This window comes from Tyto alba, unplaced genomic scaffold (genome assembly GCF_018691265.1).
Source record: "Tyto alba isolate M040663 unplaced genomic scaffold, T.alba_DEE_v4.0 Super-Scaffold_14, whole genome shotgun sequence".
Taxonomy (NCBI): domain Eukaryota; kingdom Metazoa; phylum Chordata; class Aves; order Strigiformes; family Tytonidae; genus Tyto; species Tyto alba.
Window position 1 is genome coordinate 26923159 of NW_024881276.1, and position 22420 is coordinate 26945578.

The 22420-nt window shown below is 36.5% G+C and overlaps 1 protein-coding gene across 2 annotated transcripts in view; it reads left to right on the top strand.

Annotated features, from left to right (window-relative positions):
• Positions 1 to 22420, top strand: part of BRWD1 (bromodomain and WD repeat domain containing 1) — a 61073-nt gene that overhangs the window by 18341 nt on the left and 20312 nt on the right. For both annotated transcript variants that reach the window (XM_033011301.2, XM_033011302.2), the window contains 16 exons: positions 449 to 577; positions 1884 to 2109; positions 2557 to 2742; positions 3479 to 3662; positions 4494 to 4584; positions 5497 to 5637; positions 7742 to 7827; positions 8702 to 8897; positions 9829 to 9945; positions 10041 to 10148; positions 10526 to 10650; positions 10760 to 10842; positions 11286 to 11397; positions 17204 to 17265; positions 21799 to 21954; positions 22242 to 22362. In XM_033011301.2, coding sequence (XP_032867192.2) covers positions 449 to 577; positions 1884 to 2109; positions 2557 to 2742; positions 3479 to 3662; positions 4494 to 4584; positions 5497 to 5637; positions 7742 to 7827; positions 8702 to 8897; positions 9829 to 9945; positions 10041 to 10148; positions 10526 to 10650; positions 10760 to 10842; positions 11286 to 11397; positions 17204 to 17265; positions 21799 to 21954; positions 22242 to 22362 — 2123 coding nt within the window. The remainder of the gene's footprint in view (positions 1 to 448; positions 578 to 1883; positions 2110 to 2556; positions 2743 to 3478; positions 3663 to 4493; positions 4585 to 5496; positions 5638 to 7741; positions 7828 to 8701; positions 8898 to 9828; positions 9946 to 10040; positions 10149 to 10525; positions 10651 to 10759; positions 10843 to 11285; positions 11398 to 17203; positions 17266 to 21798; positions 21955 to 22241; positions 22363 to 22420) is intronic.

The following is a 22420-nucleotide window of genomic DNA, read 5'->3' on the forward strand; positions in this document are numbered from 1 at the left end:
ACAGTCAATTTTTTAATCTTATTTTTTTTCAATTTACAGTCAATAGTGAAGTGATTTTTTTTTTTCTTTAGCTTTAAGATTTCGTTATGCTTTTCTTGAAAGTGGTTTAACAAAATCAGTGTATATTAGCTGCAATTTACTTTTAGGCAGTATGCTAACAGCTAAAAAGCCTCAAAGTTTGTTGTTTTTTGTTAATAACAGTAACTTTCCATATCCTGTAGCGCATCTTTAAAAAGGAGTGGATCTTTTAAAACTGTATGATTCAGGACTTAAATTCACATGGCAAGGGGAAAAGAAACTGAAGTAATGAGATTATTTGTGCTTTAATGGAGGTATTTAAGGGGTGCATGACTGCTTGTGATAAGAGTAATTAATCTTCGATGCTGCTTTATCACTTGTTCAAAAAAAGTTTTGTCAAATAGTCTTGAGTTTCTTTCCTTCTATCTAGATTGAAGGCCAAGGACATGGTGCTGTTTTTGACTGTAAATTTTCACCTGATGGGCAGCATTTTGCATGTACAGATTCTCATGGGCATCTACTGATATTTGGTTTTGGCTGTAGCAGGTCTTATGAAAAGGTAAGTTCAGCTTTTTACTAGAACTATTTATTCAAGCTTCTAACTGAAATTAGATGAGTTACATTCGTTCCTCTAAAGCATCATAAGTAAAAAAGAGTTTTGTATGGGTACAGGATCTAAATATAACTGGTTCCTTGATGTCTGTGAGTTCTCTTGTACGTAAGGTCCTGGCACAGCAGAAACAACCAGTGTCTTAACATTCCTGTGGGAGTAGCTCCCAAGAATGTTTCTGGAATACATTTATCATCTTCCAGCCAGCTAATTTACATGGTAATTGTTCAACCTCAAAATTACTTTAATTTCTGAAAACAGCTTAATGTTTAAAGATTGGAATGTATCACAAAGTTAATTGCACTACTACCTAATTAACAAAAAAACAGACTGTTTGTATTTTAAGAATAATTTGCTGGTTTGCTTCAGTTATTAGAACTTGCAGTTCTTTAGGCCTTTCCTTATTCAAACCCAAATTCACCAAAGTAGTTTGATTAAAATAAGCAAAAGTAAATATTAATCTAACACTGTGGACTTATGAAATACTAGCAAAATGTGCATGGGATACAAATTTTGCTTTTTTGAATGTATTTGCCTGTTACCTTTTGGTTTTGATAAATACATGTGTTTCTGTTTTTTCGAAATAGCTCTCAAAAGTGCAGTTCTGGCTTATGCTTTTCCTCACTTCCCCCTCAGTTTTTTTAAAGTTGCAATGGTAAATCCATGTTTGTCATTTTAAAGAATTATTTTTTCTTGCTTTACATTCTTAGCTGAAATTTAAACTTACTGTCTTCATCTTGGTCATCATTGCTAGGAGTAAAGATTCTGACTGTGATCTAATACTGGTGTAACCATTTCCTTTCAGCTGCATGGATTTAACAGACTGTTTCAGGTGCAGAAAAAATTTCTGGTGGACACTGAATGATTAAGAAAGAATTCTGAAAGCTTATGTTGAACTTGACAATTATTTCCTTGCATGGAAACCAAGGAAACTTTTCTTAATTGTGTGGAAAAAAAAAAAATGACGTGCAAAATATTTTTAATTTTAAGTGTAAAGCAGTGCTTCTGCTTGAAGTTACCTCAGGTTATTGTTTTCTAAAAGCATATTGTTTCTTTCAAAAGCACTATCAAAAATGAGAGTACTGCAACACCATATAGGTTAATTGTAGCTATGCATAACTCTTCTTATTGGCAACTTGCCCTTTCTTTTACCTTTGAGGAGATTTTTGGTATTTTAGTGTCACTTGTTCTTCTTTGTTGTTTAGCATATTCTTTTTTTCAAATTGATAACAAAAAAAATTTAATTTCTTTCTAGATTCCTGATCAAATGTTCTTCCACACTGACTATCGGCCACTTATTCGAGACTCTAACAATTACGTCCTAGATGAGCAAACTCAACAGGCTCCTCATCTCATGCCCCCTCCCTTTTTAGTAGATGTGGATGGAAACCCTCATCCAACAAAATATCAAAGACTGGTGCCAGGAAGAGAGAATTGTGCAGATGAACATTTGATTCCTCAGCTTGGATATGTAGCAACAAGTAAGAACAGTATCACTAAAGACTTGCATCCAGAATTGAGAGTTACTGTAGTAATTCTGAAAGGGAACAGAGTAGATATGACATAGGTGATTTAAAAATGCCTTTGTTTTCTCACGTTACCTGTTGTGTATTTATGATCAGTAAAGATGCTGAAAGGTCCGATAGTAAACACAGTTTTAAACAAGTGCAAAAAAAAAAAAATCAGTTGTTCAAATGGTTGTCTTAATTTCTTTAACTTTCTACAGGCAGTGACGTGCACAAACTGTGTTTAGGTTGTAGACTCTGTAAATGTCTCATTTGGAATAAGCAACGGCAATAATTTCAGTAATAGTTTTCATTGTGTTTAGTTGTAGAACCAATCTCACGGAGATGTGAACAATGAGATTAAAGAACTTGCTGTAGTCAGTTAACTGAACCCATTAATTTTATTTGTATTACACTTGCAAGGTGATGGAGAAGTGGTTGAACAAGTTATAGGCCAACAGACAGTTGATCAGGATGAACAAGGCTTGGAGCCCAGCATTCTTGATGGCATGATTAGACAATTACAACTACAGCAGGATCAAAGAACTGGAGCCGATCAAGAATCCGCTTCAAGTGGCCCACAAAATGGGGAAGGAACACCTAGAAGAGGTTAGTACTTGCTGATAAATTCGTAAGTGATTGTTCTAGCTCTGATTTTATTACGCTGCGTGAAATATTTCAGACAGGTTTTAACATTAATGTTGTTTTGGGGACTAAGATTCCCTTAACATTGATATCTGGTTAAGATCTTTTTATTCATTAAAACACTGCTATTCCTATGATTAAATTACAAAACAAAGCCTTTTGCTTCTCCATTTAAAGAGTATTAATTGTATTTCTTGTAGTGTTCTACATGTTTAATAAAATTTGTGGACTACTCAACATTTGTGGGAGCTACACTTATTCTTCTTTAAAGTTTGTAAAATAAGTATTTTGCCATTATTTAAACTGGGTTCCCCTCTCCCTTCTTTATAGATTTAAACCAGACACTCTTCTGATCTGTGTCCTTGCAGTTTTTAGTTATGTAAGCTCAGCTCCAGGGAAAGTGCTTTTTAGAACCTCACTAGCCTCAGAGCTGCCTGAAGTAGTTCAGAAAGACACCTCTGTCATATTATACTTCCTTTCACTATATTAAAATAGTAGTAGAAATAACCATTTTAAAAGTGTATGTGTAGTCTCACTGTATTTTCCATAAGACAGATAATTTCCCGAAGGTGGTAACTAGTCATATACTTGGGATTGTGGAGATAAGAACGTATAAAGCGTTGTTTCTTCTTACTGCAAGATAAAAAAATTAAGGTTCTAATTCTGTGAAGTCTGGAAAAAATGTTTCTGTATATTTTAGCTTTTAGAAGACCGAGTTTAGACATCCAATCTCCTCCTAATATTGGTCTGCGACGTAGTGGACAAGTTGAAGGTGTGCGTCAGATGCATCAGAATGCTCCACGAAGTCAGATGGCTACAGAGCGAGACCTTCAGGCCTGGAGACGAAGAGTTGTTGTACCAGAAATACCACCGAGCGTACTCAGGTCTGTAGACAGCTTACTGGTCTGCAGATATGGCTAGAGAGAACACATGATGTTGTTTTTTTAAAATCTAGTGCTATTACACCTCAGTTTAAGTACATGGTACGAATTGAAATAGTTCAGTGTTACAGTCAGCTGTGCTTAAAAGCCTTTCATTGTAAAGTCCCATTCAACAAAAATAAATTGAAGTTTCTCTAGTTTAATAGAGAATGATTCTCCCATATTTCAATATTTTAAGTCATCTTAAAGGACAGGTAGGTTACCTAGATTCTTGCTTTTTCCAAAATGAAGGGGTAGAAGCTAAATTCACTTATGTGAAATAGTTTGGAGAGATTGTGCTTTTGTGAGACTTCGTGGGGCTGATGTGTTAGGACCAGAAGCAGCACTGAGCACTTGAAATTCTAAAACAGTTAGCTGCTTTCAGAAGTACCATCAGTGTGCTTCTGTGAAAAGGAGAATTGATATCAATAGCAATATATTTCTTGTTAATGGTAAAGCTGTATGATTTGCCACATCTCTGAAGTTTTTAAAACTTTTAAGTTTCCTGGTATTGGGAGGTAGACTGATTGCAAAAGGAAAAATGTGGATTAAAAATGGGGTTGAAAAATTTTTATTATATTCTGATATTTGCAAGGAAGACTTTCTTAATATCAGTCGTTTTTATCTGGAAATGAGAGGACATGTGTTATAGGTGTTTGAACAATAATAACATCTGAAATTATTAATGGAATGAAATTAGGTGTTCAGGTTTTTTAGATCCTTTAAAGAGAATGGGTCATTTAACTTTTCAGCATTGTTAAAACAGAGAATTAGATGTTCATAACTTTCTTTTAGGAAGCAGGAAGAATATCGAATTGCAAAAGGGGAAGAAGAGAGATATCTATATGCAACAGAGAAGAAAAAGTCATTTGAGTCACTGGAAAAGGTATGCAGCGACTTCTAAAGGAAAATGGGTATTCTGTGCCCGGTGACAAGTCATGGTTTAAAAAATGAAAGCGGATGTTTCTGAAGGTGTGGTCTTCAGAGGTTCCTGGTGATTCAGCCTTCACTTATAAGTTGAATTCTTTTTTCTGTCAGTCCTGCCTCCTTCCATCTCAGGTATTTGGTAGTTATTTTTGAAGGCAGGCTTGATTTCAGGCCGTTCTGGTTTTACTGCAGTGAAGGTTTCAAAGGCAGTTGTTGCAGGTCCGTGCTAAAGCACTGAGGTGCAAGTGAGTTCAAGGTCCTATATCTGAAGAATCAGAGGCTATATTTCTATTCCCTTATGTTACTTTAGATGACAGTGTTTTGTGTACGGGGCAACCTTTCCAGACTTGCCCAATTTTGCACGATTTTTTTACTATATTTTTTGGAAGAGATCAGTAAGAAGTTAAAATTGGTTATTGTACTGGTTTTATAAGATAGTGGCCTGATTCGCTGTGTCTTGCAGTACAAAACAATTTGATGCAAGAATTCTACTGCATATTCCCCTTAACTGGGGGTGGTTGAGGATTTCTGGTTCTGTCAGAATTGCACATCGGAGACAGCTAATGTCTTGATTCTGTGCATATATTTATAAACAACTGCAAGTGACAAGTCCATTTGCATTACCTGATAAAGAGCACTTTCTTAGAACAACTACTAAATCTTAAATTTGGAACAGCAAATTTAAAACTCTTGGCTTAGAGGAAAATTATTCCTTGTGAATAGGAGCTTTGACGTGATCAGGCTGTGACATGATGAGACCATTTCAGTTTTTACACTCAGCAGTGCTTGTAGTCACCCTTTCACCCCTATGTAAGTTTGCCACATACATACCCTTACGTAACTTATTTTTTTCACTTTCTGTATAAATTAGAGTGACTCTGAGTCTTCATTAATACAATCTAAGCGCAGACTGCATAGACGGAAATATCCTAATTACCGAACACGGAATAACATTGAACAACTGGAGTCTTCTGATGATGAAAGAGATAACTGCTTTGGCTTGATAGAGCAGGTAAGATCTCTTCCAAGTTCTGTATTTAGAACTTGAATTCCTCAATAAGTGAAGTTTCATGTAAATGTGCATTTTCTCTCTTAAAACAAACCAGCAAACAAACAAACAAAAAATCTCTTTTACCAGGGAAAGTCTTGCTGTGACCATCATTATTGTTGGCAATTCTCAAACCTAGTTATCTGTTGCTTTAATAATGGCAGTCTTGCCTGTCATTTTATAAATGGCTGAATTATTTTTGCTGAGACTCTTCTAAACCAAATGAACAGCCCAAGGCAAAAAACTTATGTACAGTGCTGTGGTTGGCTTAAAGTGAAGTTTGGATTTTACATGTGTTTTATTGTTTCTCTTTGAAATCTTTGCAAATTTCTGTGCACACCTAAAACTGGAAATTGTGAAGATTCTTGATAAAGCCTTGTTACGACCTGGTAAACTTCCTCAGAGTCTTTTTATCCTGGCTGAGTCCTGGCTTGGGGTGAAATAGGACTTTGCTGTGGGTGGCAGCAGCTTTTGAGTGTTGTGTTACCAGATGCTGTAAATCAGTGGTAGGACTGCTTGGACCACAGTTGTTTGGCCTTGCTCACAGGGAAATAGTCTCAAATAGGGAAAGAGGGAAGAAGTGGAAGGAGTAGAGAAGGTTGGACTTGTTGGACTAGTCACTTATTTTGTTAAGGGAGGATAGTGAACGAAATGGAAGAAGTTCAGGAGATAACTTAGAAAGAACGATATTCTGTGGAAACTGACTCTTCTCCTGGCCTCTTAATAAAGAATACCTATGTGCTTAAAAAAAAAAAAAAATCACTTAAATTTAATGGAAAGTTCAGGGTTTCCTTATTTTGGGAATAGGGTGGAAGGAGAGTTGACAGGAGACTTTTGGCACCTGACAAATTCAGAGCATGCAAAGTGCAAATAGGAGAGTTATATGCACTGTCCTGTAAATGCTACATAACATATTTTTGAAGTGATGTTGGATCTAATAATACTAAAACTAATAATACTATAAGAAGCTAAGCTTTGATGTAAATGAGCTTTTTTGTTTTTTTTTAATCTTACAAGTGGTAGGATAAAAGAGAAGGACTGACTTAGTGAGTGTTGTCCATACTGTACACTATATGAACAGGTCTTAGGGGGGAAGACTCTTAACTTTGTTCCTCTGAAAACAGCAAACAAATAATCAGTTGGACTAATTCAAACAGTATCAAACTTTAAGCTGAAAGTTAAATCTTGTTGGGTTGTGGTTTTTTTTTGGGTTTTTTTATTTTATTTTTTTATTGCTTGACAATGTATAACGAGAAATGAGCAATGCATTATCCTTAGTCATTTCAGTTATGGAAAACACATGTAAAACATTAAGTTAATGCAAATAAATTGTTGAACAACAATCAGGAAATTACTGAAGTTTTAATGTATTTTGGTATCTCTTGACTATTTAGTTTTGCATTTAAATATATACGTGAATACACCCAATTAGTACTTAGTCAATCAGTTGATACCAAAATCAGAAAAATCTCCTGATTCTAACTTGCATAAGTAACGAAAAAAAAAAAAGTAATCCACAGAAGTGCTACTCCTGTAACAGAATATATCCATATTGTGTGCAGATGGGAAATGTGATAGTTTCCCTTGATTTGTACCTTTTGCAATCTTTAAATGCTTCCTTTGCATTCTAATGAGTTAGATTTTGTGCACTTTACATGACTTAATTACAGCATCATGAGTTGGGAATTTGAAGGAATCAAAATCACCCACCACATTGTCATGATAAACGATGTGAACTTAGACTAGAAAATAAATAGAGCAGTCATAGTAGGGGGATAGAAGTGTTGCTTTGTGAAGTATGGCTGCAGCAGGTAGATCTACATGTTGCTAATATGTGAGTGAATATACAGAAGTTAATGAGTAACAGTACACTGCCAAGGTTAATAGAGCAAGTTGAAATTGACTACGAAAAATAACTGCTTTCATTCCATTTTTACAACTCTTCATCAAATTTCTTCCTAACTTGATAATATGCAGACGTGAATGGGAAGTGTGTTTTATGTTTCAAACCCATAAAACATGTGCTATGAGAAAGTTTTAGATTGACTGTGCATGTTTTTAAATTCAGGAAGCTGAAGAAAGTGAGGGCTCTGGCTCATCTGAGGAAGAGGAAGAGTGGAGAAGTGACAAGAAAAGCAACAGTAATAGTTCTAGGTAAAAGCAAACAAACAAATCCCAGCTTTTACTGTAATGAGTTTTACTTGAATTTTGGCAAGTTAAAATTTGTATGGAAGTTCTGCTGTGCTTTGTATGTAATAGTATTTTGTGAGGTACTGCCCTGTATTGACGCATTGCATTGTTGTTTTGTGTTCCATTCCACCAGAACACTTCTGTCCTTTAATGTAGGTTAAAATCCTTTGGCGTTTTTGCTAAATGGCAAGGAAAAGGAAGATAGGCTGGAACACTTTTGATAGCGTGTTTTGTTCTATTGGGTTTTTGAGGGGTGGGGGGTTTTGTTTTTTGTTTGTTTTTTTTAATAATGCAGCAACAGTCAGTTGGAAAAAAGTACAAGGTTATAATTTTATTTAGAACTGAAGTTATAGATAAATTTTTAATCACTTTACTGTGACTTTTTTACTATGGCTTTTTTTAATAGTTTCTAGAATTCTGTAGTAATAGAATCAAAAAATACTGAGAGAGAGAAAGATAAATAAAGCAAATGTATACCTGTGAGATTTGTGTAACTATCTTTAAAGAATTTAACTAGTGCTTGTCTGGTGTGTTCTATCGAGAGGGCTCTTAACTAGTCCAGAATTTCATTGCACATCTTTAAGTAAAATTACTGATTTTAGAATTAACCTGATTTTTCTGAAAAAACATGCTTTGAATTACTTTGTTCCCAAAAAATTGCATTAAACATCAAACGAAGCAATTGTTACAACAGGTCAAAGTAATTTTAGTTCTTTTGTTAACGCTTTCAAGAGCAATTTATATCTGCAGATATTTTTGGAAGAGAATTTAGCCTTCTGAAATATTAACAACTTGGTTCTGTGTTTGTATTTTTCTTGACTCCATCCACTCTGGACAGTGATTCTTCCAGTAGATATTCTGACTGGATTGCTGATGCAGGAATTAACCTACAACCTCCTGTACGGACTTCTCGACGGAAAACCATCAGATACTGCAGTACTTCAGAAGATGAAGTATCAGCAGAGAAATCATCTCCTCCAAAGAGAAGAAGAAGAAAAAGGAGAAAAAAGCCCAAACCAAAAAAGCTGGAGGAGGTATACAATTGATTTCTTCTACTCACTCTTTAATAAATTTGTCTCTTAAGTTTTTAGACCTCTTCACTGGAAACTGTTAAAGTAATTGTTATTGCTGTTGGACAAGGGTGTTGATATCAATGCATACAGTCTACCCTTAATTAACTTGAGACCATTCCAAATGCAAGGTGTCTGCTGATTTGCATGGATGGTTCTGCATTCCAAGTGAAGTAATTTTCACTGTTCATATAAAAGGGATTCTCAGGGTTGCTGGTATGAAGAGGGAAATGTGATTATTAAATATCTGTATTAAATATTAGACTAAAACCCTGTGAAACTGTCTGGTTTTCAGTAACATATCTTTTTTATAAGTTACAATAATTACTCTTTTTAGAGTTACTGAAGTTTTTAAGTTAAAGTAATTATCCTTTGTTAAGTTACAATAGCTATTTGCTGTTTTCTACCATAAAGGAGCAAACATCTTTAATGCTCGGGGTAATTTTGGCATGTTTTTCTCTCCATCCTTTTACTTTTATCCCAGTATTCTCAAAAATTTATTTTTTAAACTGTTTTAATGTGTATATTTACTGTGCAATATCTCCCACAATTTTTCATCTTAAGATAGTTTCTTGCAGCTTGATAGAGATTTCTAATTGGGCACTGAGACTCCCATTTCAATTATAAAACGTTGCTTCTCTTCAGTCCTGCATAATAGTAATCTTGCTCACTTGAATACTCATATAGGAAAGGAATGCTTAGTATTAGTACTACAAATACAGCTACAACTCAAGCAAAGCCCTGGAGGAATTTTGCTAATACGTTTTGGAAATGTATATCAGTCTCCTTTTAAGTTAAGCATTTTTCTGCCAAATCAAAATGGAATGAGTTGTATTATTGTCATGTCAGTAATATGTCCTTTCGTGTTTAATTTTGCTCTCTATTAAATGTGAAGGTTAATGCTCCAACACAACCAGTAAACTTGGAATTATCATATGATTGGCATCCTCCTGTTTGGATAACAGACACAGCTCTTCGAAGATCTCCTTTTGTTCCTCAGATGGGTGATGAGGTGGGAATATTGATTAAAAATCTTTAAATGCCTGCAGTACCTAACATTATTAGAGTTACTCAATACAGGAAAACATTTACTGTTCGTTTTTTTAGGTAATATATTTCCGACAAGGACACGAAGCTTACATTGAAGCAGTTAGAAGAAATAACATTTATGAACTGAATCCACACAAGGAGCCATGGAGAAAAGTAGTTCTTAGGGTAGGTCTGCACTGAAGATACTGTAGGCTCGATACTAGTAGTCTGTGAATGAAGTTGTATTACACTGTTTGCAAAACATTGGTTTGTGAGGTTGTGCTGTTTCCCATAACGTTTCCCTATGGAAACAACAGGGGAAAGTGTCTTCAATTACCAGAGTATCTTCAGAGCTACCTGTGGGAAGCCTGACTACAGGTAGCTGTGTTAAAATTGCCAAGTCTGACCAACTGTCTTCTGTTGAAATCTCAGATACATTTTCAATATTTTTGGCTTTTCGGTGTGGGTACAATTCATGTGCTTGGATAACTAATGTTAAATTAATAGTTCTGTGCCTAGTCCAGAAGGTGGTACTTGCTGAAACTGTTTGTTCTTACCTGTAGGATCAGGAATTGGTAAAAATTGTTGGAATTAGATACGAAGTTGGTCCTCCCACATTGTGTTGCCTCAAGCTTGCTTTTATAGATCATGCCACTGGAAAACATACAGACAAATCATTTTCCATCAGGTATGTGCCTTTTTATTTTTCTGGAAAGTACTTAAAAATACGTTTCTTTTTAAGCTTCTTCCTAAAGCTCTAAGGCACACACATGGAAGGGATTACTTTTTTTTTCTAGATACCATGATATGCCAGATGTTATCGACTTCCTTATATTACGTCAGTTCTATGATGAAGCACGGCAAAGGAACTGGCAAGCTTGTAAGTGTGTTTTCTAAGTATTTGACTGAATGCTTTTGAAATAAAAAGTTAGTCCTTGGCTGATGGCTGAATATGGTAGGTGCTACTTGCTTGTAACTTCAGAAGGCATTCTGGTAGGTAAGATTCCTTTGCTCTTTAGAAATATGAGCCTACTAACTGCTGTACTAAGAAGTTTGGAGGGATTACCATAGATCTAAGATCCAGTCTTCATATCGAGACTGTAGTGTTCCCTTTTTTTATTTTATAGCAAAGTAGCAAATTTATTTAGATTTCAACACTTGTATTTTTTTGGCATAAGTTGTCTTATCTTTTATTCAGTATCAGTGGGTTTAGAACTTTAAACTGAAATACATTAATCAAAAGTTTTTCTAATTGCATGTAGAAGAAGCATAGTTAAATAGCTTTTCTTAGGAGACAATCTAAGCGGACTGGTTTTGCTCTAGCTGATAGGTTTCGATCCATTATTGATGATGCCTGGTGGTTTGGAACAGTGCTGGGTCAAGAACCGTATCAGCCTCAATATCCTGATAGTCACTTCCAGTGTTACAGTGTTAAGTAAGTATAAAAAAATTTTACACTTCTCATATTAGTAGGGTGAGTTGCCTCTTACATAGCTGGCTTATTGGTATGAGAATGTATAAATTGTCCAAATGATTTTACTGGTTCTATTATCACTTGTTAATGATTTCAAGTTGCTAATTTAGCACAGTGTGAACATGTAATAACTTGTGACAACTTTTCAGTGAATAGTAATGTGATAAAAGGAGTTACTGACCCCTTTCACATTTGCAAATCATTTTCTTTAATGACTAATGCTGGATCTCTTCCATGAAGCAAGCAATGCAATTTCCAGTGTACATTAATTATTATTCTTCATTGATAACTGGTTTTGGTTGAGGCATGCTGAATCTAGTCTGTTATTGCTGTCATCATGATCTTTATGCTTTAAGTTCTCACACTTCTGTCTTTCACATTATAGTCCACAGGAGCAAGTATAGGTATAAGATGATCTCATGCTATCCCTTGAGACTCCTGCAGAGGATGTTTCCAAATGTTACTCTGTCTTCATGCTTGACAGATGAATGTGAAGACAGAACTTGAGTCTCTTCACTGCCTAGTGGTATTCTGCCATATTCCCTGTTGTGCAGATCCCACGTACATTTTCACCTTTTGATTTCCTCTTTGGGTCATATTTAGATAGATAACTGGCAGATAATGTAACCTTGTGCTACCTGTAACCTTTGACCAGTTTACTTGTCAGGAGATAATACTGCCTAGATGAAGGCATACGATACCACGTGCATTGTTCAAAACATGGCAAATTAAGCAAATCAAGGGTATTACTGTAGGAAAAAAAACCTGCTTAAACAGGGAAGGCCACAAACATCCAAGTCAAACTGGTAAGAAGATAGTTGGACCCATACCTTCTTTACCAAGGTGTGCTCTAAAAAATTACTCCCTACTATCCCCCCCATGACAGTTTGACATTAGTGGTGTTCCTGTGCACCTTCTTTCATATCAGCAAAAGGGTCTCACACAAAGGTGAAGAAAGGTGGACAAAGCTAACTCTGGACCTCAGTGATCAGAATCAGGATATTGTCTTTGTAGTGTCCTGTCCAAGTTGTGTGGAATGATTCTGGGATCTTGCTCGCCTTGGATTCCCCCAGCAAGGGAGGACTGTAAGGAGGATAATCAGTGAATACACAATATTCCTAATTCTATCATGACCAAACATTCTTCCCATTTCTTTTACAGTATTTTTGATATTCAGAGTTTCATTGTAGAGGGCTTTTTCTTTTTTTCCACTCAGAGGCTTTTGAACCTGTAACTCATCCCAAAGACAGGAAGTACTTGTAGCTAATAGACAATTCTGCAAGACTGCCAAGATTGTGTTACGTATTTTGGTTACTTGTCTCATTTATCCCATTGATTTTCCTTAGGGGGAAGGTGTAACTAACTTCCAGATTGAAGTTCTGGGCTGTATGCTTTCAGCAAGTGAATTTTCACTTTGCTTCTACAGCTACAGAGTTAGCAAATTGGCAGTCTTGATGTGCCGTAAATGAAAGTGGCATCAGCATTAAGTCCCTACAAAAGATCGTCTCACCATAAAGGACTTCTTCATGTTCCTGACAGTGGTAAAGCTAAGACTGCTCCACATACAAAGGATCTGCCAGTATGTGCAGATACTTGTATTTACTTTCTGACAGTTGCTTAATCACCCACAATGAGAAAGTATACAGAGTTAAAACTGAAACCTAGGCTATCTGTACGTTGATTTCTTGCCCTCGTTTAATTCTTCTTCGAACTCGTCTCTTCCCTTAAAGAGAGGATCTTGACAAACTAAAATGTTGCTGGATCTTCCTCGTGTCCCAGGCATGAGGAGTAGTACACTTGGAGCATATCTTCTGCAGGTGATGTAGGGGTAAAAATATTCAAGTTACTGGCTAGTATATTTTCCCTTGTTTTGTAAAATGATATAAAGAGTAAAAAGCCACTGAGTCCCAGATACCAGTATGAAAATACAACTGAATCTTATTTCAAAGTACTAAATTTTATCTGTTACATAGCTCAGACCCTTTGATATGCTACCATGGGGATATATGTTACCTTCCATACGTTATACCTTTCATAAGTTTTGTTGGTACCACAATTCTTCCTTAAGAGTAAGTTTAGATGGGGTTTTTGGTTGTTTTCTTGGCCAGTTCAAAATCAAGTTTCCAGTTATGAAAAAGAGCCTGTAGCCAATTTCCGAGAGTCCTTGTTTTCTGTGATTGCTAAAGGATATTTCAGTATTTTAATGCACCAGACTTTAACAGAGTGAAGTTTAGAGCTGCTTTGAAGTTAACTTAATTGAATAGGTAAGGAATACAATGCTCTTTAAAGAACACTTTCAAAAGAGAGCTCTTTAAAGATCTGTGCTGCTTTAGTAGAGAATGTGACTGTTCTACCTTGACTCACAAACAACTGTGCTGGAGAAGATTCCTAAGATATGTATATGAAAATGTCTGGATGGTTTTGCAGGTATAGTGAGATTTTGCAACTTGTCTGGGTCCTCAGTTCTTTTTTATAAATACAGTCCTCTGTTCAAGAATCTTAAGTCTTGTCTACCCTAGAATCTGCACGTGGTTCAGCAGCAGTAGCTTCCTCATTTGCACTCATATGCTTTATACATTGGATGCAAAAGTATTTTTAAATACATTTCATTTTACATCTCTTTAAATGGGAAAAATCAACCTGAACACAAAGGGTTGTGACGCTGTCTTGGAAAAACTACAATGTGCTGTCTCTCCACTCAGGATTTGGGTTATGGGTTTTTTTAGGTACTAGAATTTTGCTAATCCAGCTGAGTTTGAGTATCCGCAGTAGTTCTTTGCCACCTCTGAGACAGAGCTTTATTGGCATAGAAGCGCTTTCTATTTTATACCGGAAACAACCTTTGGAAGTTGGCTTCAAAACACTCAATGAAGGAGAGTTTGGGAAACCACATTTGAATGAGATGATGGGGAGTAATTGCCATGTAACTTAATTGAAAGTTTTGTTGGTAACCACGTTGTCATACACTTAGGAATCATTTCAAATTATCACCACCACTGTTGTATAGATAATAACTAAATATAAGATATATAAATCGAATATTTTGTTATTTTATTGGCCAGATAAAAAAATAGGTATTTGTGTAGAAGCAGCTTAATAATATAAAGTTGCCTTACCTGGATGAATGGAGCTTAAGCAGAACTAAATGAGGACTTAAGATGTACTAAACTGTATTGATAAAATCTTTCATGCAATACTTTGAAGCAGTATATACATTTATAAATACCAACAACTTCTGAAGTACTGTATGTTAACTGGGGAGGAGAACCAAATAGATGAACCTTTGAACCTTGAGAACTCTTAGTTCATGAACATCAAACAGATTGAATGTGGATAGATCCAAATTTTCCTAAGTTGATGGGCAATCCAAAATAATGGGAAGGTGCTCCTGCCTGACCAGAGTATTAGTTATAAAATATTATGAGGATGATCATCTCAATTTTCAGTTTGTTTGAAATAAATACACAGGAGGTATTAGACCAAATATCTAAGTTTATTAAGTTATAAGAAGTAGATGGCATTCACATAGACAGTTGAATAACTCAGGAAACTCCTGGCAAAGTTCCAAACTGTCCTGCAGTTGGACCCTGTACTAGAGGACTGGCAGATGACTATTGCAACTCCTGCCAGCAGAAGAGGTTCTGGAGGAAAATTGTTGAACTGTAGAGTGATATATCTGACTTCAGTTTCTAGTACATGCCTACAATAAAGAATAATACTATTGAGCATAAGGATAAACCCAGCTGTAAGGAAGAGCCAGCACTGCATCTGTACAGGGAAGTTCTGTCTCTCTACCCCTTTTGAAGTTCTGTGACTTTGTTAGTAAGCATATGAATAAAATGGACAGTCAACAGCATGTATTTGGATATTTTTTTAAGAAGCCCTTGACAGAATTTCTCCTTAAGAGATGTTAAAGAAACTTAAGATGACATATGATTGGAGCAAATACTTCAATGTGTTGAAAACTGGTTAAATCATAGGGTGCAAAAGAGTGGTTCTTAACAATTACATTTCAGGTTGGAGTAGTGAGCTCCCCCAGGAATTGGTGCTGGGACCAGCTTTACTCAGTGTCCTTCTAAGCCTCTTGGGGTGCATGCACCGTGAAATATCCAAGGTCTGTAAATATCGCAAGTCATTTCAGGTAGTAGTCAAATCTCATGCTAAAGGTGAGGACTTCCAGAAGGACCTCATAAAACTGGCTGGGTAAAAAAGTGCCAGATAATTTTTAGTGCAGATGTATGTTAGGTGTAGGACACCTGAGGGAACAATGGTCTTATAAGACATGGAGCTCGTTAATGGATGCAGCTGAAGACAGAAATGTTGCTGAGATAGTCATTGACAGTTCTCAAAACATCAGCTGTTTGTGCAGTGGCAGCTACAAGGAACTAACAAGGTGTTGGCCACCATCAGAAAGGATATCAAGGACAAAACAGTAATGCTCACTGCTTTCTAGCACTGTGATGTGCTGATGTCTTGATGCATTTTGCGTCTTAGCATCTAAAGGAAGATGTAATGACTTTGGGAGAGGTACAGAGAAGGGCAACTAAAATGGTTGTGCCAGGTGCTTTGTGGGTTAAGACAAAAAACCCATGACTCTCCAGATGGAAGGGAAGGGTGAAAGGGGTGACAGGCAATGTGAATAGAGAATTATTATTTACCAGATTCTGTAATGACAGAACTAGAGGTGCGTATTGAATTCTGTAGGGGATTTGTTTAAAAGAGCTTGGGTTTGGTTTTTTTAACATTGAGGGTAGTGAACTTCGGAAATATATTTACACATGAGGCTGTTGAAAACCATACTGGTAGGTTCAAAAACATGTTGGACAAAAATAAATAGATATTAAAGGTTGGGATGTATTCACAAACATGCCTGGAGGAATACAGTGATCATGAATGCTGGAAGTACAAGTAGAATGGACTTGTACCAGAATCATAGGATCTCTGTAAATAGCATCTCCCAATAATAGTTTCAAAGACCCAAATTACTGGTCTAGCTGGACCAGTAGGGCATTAAGCTGATCCAGTTGGGCGTTTCTTATCTTGGAAATACCAAAGTTTGTTGGTATTTTTTGTGTTGTTGAAGCATGTAAAAATCTGCCCAAATGTGTTAGGATTTGGAGAGTTATCAAAATTATATTCATATCTAATAGTCAAGTATCAGGGTGAATATACAAATACACTATCAATATCAACTGTGTTTGCCTTTGCTCCCTCTTGGTCCTTACTTAACCTTAGTTTCTTCATTTTATACTTACTCTTTTCTTTGTCGTAATGTGGTATGCCTTATAAAATTAAATGTTAATATACCAAATACCTCACTTATTGGTCTTCCTTTCTCTGAAACATCCCGTGGACTTTCACAACTACTGTTGGGGTTAGCAAAAAAATCCTTTCCTCTGTGGGTTTTTTCTTGTGTCTTCCCCTTGATGTTATCTCATTTTTCCAAGTGTATGGCTTATTTTTCTTCTGCAACTTCTTGATACAGACTTTGTAAAATTTATTTTTATATTGGGTAAGTTGCATATGGCCAAAATCAGGAGCACAATTTTAATTTGAATTTCATTATGAAGAATGTTTCCTTTTTGCACTGTGACAGCTGACTTTTAGCTAATGCTTTGGTTTATAAGCATGTTTATACAGTATATTCTATTAATAACTAAAAATAGTTGTGATTTAAATATGCTTGGAGGGAATACTGCTGAGTCAAGATAATAATTTGAAGTTTTTTTGTTTTTTTGTTTGTTTTTTTTTTAACTTGGTGAATCAGATGGGACAATGGTGAAATTGAAAAGCTTAGCCCGTGGGACATGGAACCAGTTCCTGATAATGGTAGGTAGAAACTCATTTAATAAAACAGTTTCATGTGCTGCTCCCTCTTTCCAGATCCTTCATTTCATGCAGGTAGTGGACCTTAGATGATTCCTATCTTTCTTGTGACTCTTGCCACTAAGTCATCCAAGTACAATACCCATTGTACATATCTACATAACAGGTGGAACTGATATGGTAATAGTTATTCTTTATAGAGAAAGTCAGCAGGGTATTTTTTTGTGTGAGTGCAAGAAAGTTCTTAAAGACAGTCTTTCTTCAGATTTGGTGAAATACTTTGAATATACCTATATTTTTCTCTCTGCATCTTCCAGAGCAATTCTGAAGGAAATCCTTCAAATGTGTAGCTCTGGCTTATGCAATAAAACCTGCTACTTCCAAATGTTAAGTTTCAAAAACATCTCGAGTTTCAAAAAACTTGTTTGTTGTAATAAATTATAGTATAAGGGGTAGGGGAAGAGTATGTATAAAATAATTTCCAGTCAACAAAACCTTGCTTCATATAGTTTAAAATCAGCAATTTATAAAGTCTGCTGGTCAAATCCAAATTAACTATAAATGAAAAAAGTTGGATTCCTGGTTTGTCTTTATTCAGTTCAGTTTTCCAGTGCTTTTCAGTACCAGCTGGGTGGAAGGAGAAAAGTTTGTGAAATACTGAGAGAATAGTTACTGAATAAGCTGTCAAAAAGATACTAATTTTCTTAATAACCTTTGCTAGGAGTTAGCTTGTTTCACAGACAACAGAAAGGCTTAAGCTATATTTTTTTTTTTTCTTAAATACGAGTATGTTGTGCACATGTGGATGTTCTCAGTAGCCACCTGATCTTTGAAATGGTAGCTGGCTGCCTCAATCGTATCTTGTGATGGCAAATTCTGCAAAACAGTCTGAAATCAATTTGTGAAATGGACATCTCTACATTTTAGCTTACAGAAAACAAGTAATTAGCAGGATTTTGGTCTTACGCACACAGGAGGATTTAATTGAAACAGTCCATTTTCTCATCACCAGCATCTGTCTCCTTCTAACACACAGGAGCTTTTCTTACTCATCATGAACTGGTTAATGCTTCCCATATATGTCACTGAGAGACAGTCATATTATTGTTGGAGGCTCACAAGCCTTATGTGTGAACTTAAGTCAGGATTTCTTTTGTTACATGACAAATTGTATCAATTTCTTCTGAATGCTATACACTGTGGTTTAAGTTGCTCTTTATATTAGTGTATTAGTTATCACTTCTTCCTCCTATGGATTGAAATACAAAGACTAGTGTTCTCATCCACTGAAGTTTGATAGCATAAAGGAACTAGAATTGTTGAAATTGCTACACTGGCAATGTAATGACAGAGACATCCTACAGATGCTAATTTAAATCTGGAGATTTTTACATGTGTAAGTCATCGTTTACTGGCCGTATCAGAAGCAAATTGTAACTTCTTTGATCTAATAAGTTGTTACTTTGCCATGTTAAGAGCTTAAGGTTTGATTGATCTGAGGAACTGTGACTTTACCATAGGAAAACTGTGAAAGGACACCCAAAAAAAAAAAAAAAAAAGATAATGTGTCTTTTTTGGACAAGGTCAAAGAATTGAGAAGAACATCCTCTAAAGGATTGAACGTCCTTAACTTATCCTCTAAGGTTGAGGATAAGTACCACAGTAGACACTGGGCTAGAGGAAGAAAAAAAAAATTGTCTGAAGACAATCCAGAACTCCTTATTTTTCTACCGTTCTTTCCAGGCAGAAAATGGCATTCTGTAAGGAAGTAAAGCTCTTACAGAAAGGTTTTGTGCATTTACAGAAAGCGTCATTGTGTTAACAATATAGTATAAAACAGGGGTTAAACCCCTTCTCCTTTGCTTTCTTGTCCTTTCTTCAGTTGAATGACTTGCAGATCAGATTGAATTTATACCTCACATTTGCCACTCTTCTCTCAAAATACTTCTTCATTCAGTTTACTAAGGTAGGTGTATGGGAGAAGAACGGCACTGAGGTTGGACTAACTAGCAGGTCACAGCTTTAGTTACTTTTTGTGTCCTGCAAGTATAAGTTTTGTGTCATGATTATCAAGATACAGTAGTAGATGTCAAACTCTCGTCTTGTCAGGGACAATGTTGTCAAGACCAGGAAAAGCTGGTGCACCTGGACCTGAAAGTTCAGTTTTCAGCAGCCTGCTTGCTAAACCACTATTGGTGTGGACTGGCTGTTGTATGTATTAACTGTATGTACTTAGACTGTAAGCACAGCAACCCTCTTTCTTGGGGGTTCAGCTTTCTGTGACCCATTTATTCCTGAAGATGAGACCACAGGGTCATACTATATATAGATATAGGTATATATATAACATGCCAGGAGTTACGACGAGTCTTCTGTGTCACATATACCAGGGTTCTGCAAAGAACACGATGCAGAAATCTTTACATGCTTGTTGAGAAGGACAGTTTTGTTGGTTTTAGTCTGTCATTCTGCTTTAGTTCTTACTCCTGCAGGAGAAAATCCCTCTTGAGCGTTTATGCAATGGAGTACCAGATACCATGTTGAGTTCTTCTTGACACAATCCTGTGTAAGTGTAGAAGCATTACTTGCTGCACTCCCTTAGTGTTGTCTTCAGGAAGTTTGGTTGCAGAATTTATTTCAGCTTGAAGATGAGTTAGAAGGATCATCTAAGTGAGTCGCCTCTGCCCCTTCAACTTTTCTTAGTACCTTTTGTATTTCATCCGTTTGTTTCTTGAACTGCTTCGTCTTTAGTATTATTTCAGTGGATAACAAATATTGTTAGGGCTCTGTCAATGCAATAATGAACAGAGAACTAGCAGTTACTGTAGGTTATTAAGACTAACCCTGTTCAGCTGAAGGAAGAAATAGTCTTTTTTGTAAACTTAGAAGATCCCCCCCTAAAAGCTTCTGGGTTTTTTTCCTCTTAGTTGTAGATGAAATGTATTTTAGAACGTGTGTGCAACTTATTCATGGAGTACAGTCGTTGTAACACTGACAAGGACCCTGTCCTCTTTTTTGTTTTAATTTTTAATGGACAGATTCTCAGATGCTAATGTAAGTTTTTACTGTTAGTTTCTAGCTATAGGCCTACAAGCTTAATACTGTTGAATTTATCTGCTAATAAAAAATAATTTATCTGCTAATTCCACTTGTCCTAATCAGTACAAAGAAGTGATCTTGCCTACCCGCAGTGTCTGATCAGGAGCCTTCACATGCTTGTTCAAGTACTCAAATTAAATGAGGAACTTAGCTTTTCAAAAACAATGAAAGTGCAGAAACTGCAGATGTACTAAAAACAGTCTGTGGAGTTGAGGGGGATAATACATTATCTACTCAGTCATTCTGCATTGGTGTTGTGGTTTGGGCCTGATGGGCAACCAACCCCCGCAGCTGGTCACCCTCCCTTCCCCCTCCCCACCTGGGAATGGGGGAGGGAATTAGAGGGGTGAAGGGAGACTCGCAGGCTGAGATCAGAACAGTTTAATAATGGTAATAAAACGAGAACAATAACGATGATGGGGGAAAACAAAAAGAAATATATAAACAGGCAATGTACAGCGTAATTGCTCACCACCCGCTGACCCATACCCAGCCCGTTCCCGGCCAGCGACCCCGAGATACCAAGATCCCACAATCACAATCCCGGAAGCGAGAGAGAGAGAGAGCCCCTTCCCAACCCCCCCTCCTCTATATAGTGAGCATGACGTTCCATGATATGGAATATTTCACTGGCCAGTTAGGGTCAGGTGCTCTGTCCGTGCTCCCTCCCTGCTCCCTGTGCCCTTGCGCATGGGCAGGACATGGGGAGTCAGAGAGTCCTTGAAGTCTTGGTAGCAGCTGAAAACATCGATGTGCTATCAGCGTTCTTCTCATACCAAACCCAAAGCTAAATCCAAAACACAGCACTCATCTAGTCCCTGAAAAGGAATATTAACTCTATTTCAGCCCAAACCAAGACAATTGGCTAGATTGCATTAGTGTTTGGAAGTGTGACTTTCCGCAGAACCATACTTCACAGCTTTATATTTCTAGCAGTTCTTACTGCTTTGAAACAATTAATCTGCCATGTTAAAAACAAATATTTTTAAAATTATCTGGAAGATCACGGTTGTTAATACCAGGAAGGATGTACAATGCACATTGCCAGTCTTGCACATATTAAAAGGTTGGGCGCACAAACTGACTCCTTAAACTAAGTTATGATCCTGTTAAGTTTAGGGCATGTGTTTAAAACAAAAGCACATAAACAGCTCCTCTGAGTTTAAGTCCTGTTTTATATCTGGTGCTTAGATGAAGAGAGGAAATAGTCTTCTGGAAATTCAGAATTACAGAAGAGGTGAATAAAGGATATCTTTGTTGTATGCGTTTTGTGTACTACTTTTCCCCATAGTCTTAGCATCGAACTCCACTTTAAGGCAAGAATTTTCTTGTCAGTTATGAGCATATGAGTATTTAATAAATGTGAGTACTTAACAATTTATCTTGTTGGTTTGTGTTCTCACTTCTTACCTCTTCCTATCTGCTATCTCTCTTCAGTTCATCAGCCTGAAGAATTAGGAGCTAGCGTTTCCGTGACTTTTGAAGAGGTGGAGAAGCTCCTGTACAAACCCCAAGAAGGGGAGTGGGGTATGAGATCTCGTGATGAAGCGTGTGAACGGATTATCAGTGGTATTGATCAGCTTCTGACTCTAGGTGAGCATGTAATCTAAGCTTAAGGTAGTTTTCTCATAACATTACATTTCATTACAGGTCCCTGGAATATCCATGGCATCCTTTACAAATTCCTTATGATAAAGTACTGTAAATGTTCATACATTTTTATGGGCAGTTCTTTCTGTTTGTCCATACTGAGATTTTTATATTTTTATACAGCATTGGTTTTATCAAGGATAATTATACATAGCAATTGAACACCTGGCTCAGTTGTCATATGCATACAAGCCTAAAATAGTTTAATTAATCTTGTTGTTTCTTAACAGACATTTCAGCAGCTTTTGCTGGCCCAGTTGACCTGTGTATATATCCCAAGTACTGTACTGTGATTGCTTATCCAACAGACCTGAACACTATTCGGACAAGACTGGCCAACCGATTTTACAGGTTAGTACTAGCAGTAGAAATAAGGGAGAATGTGGCCTCACATTTGTTGTGGGAAGAT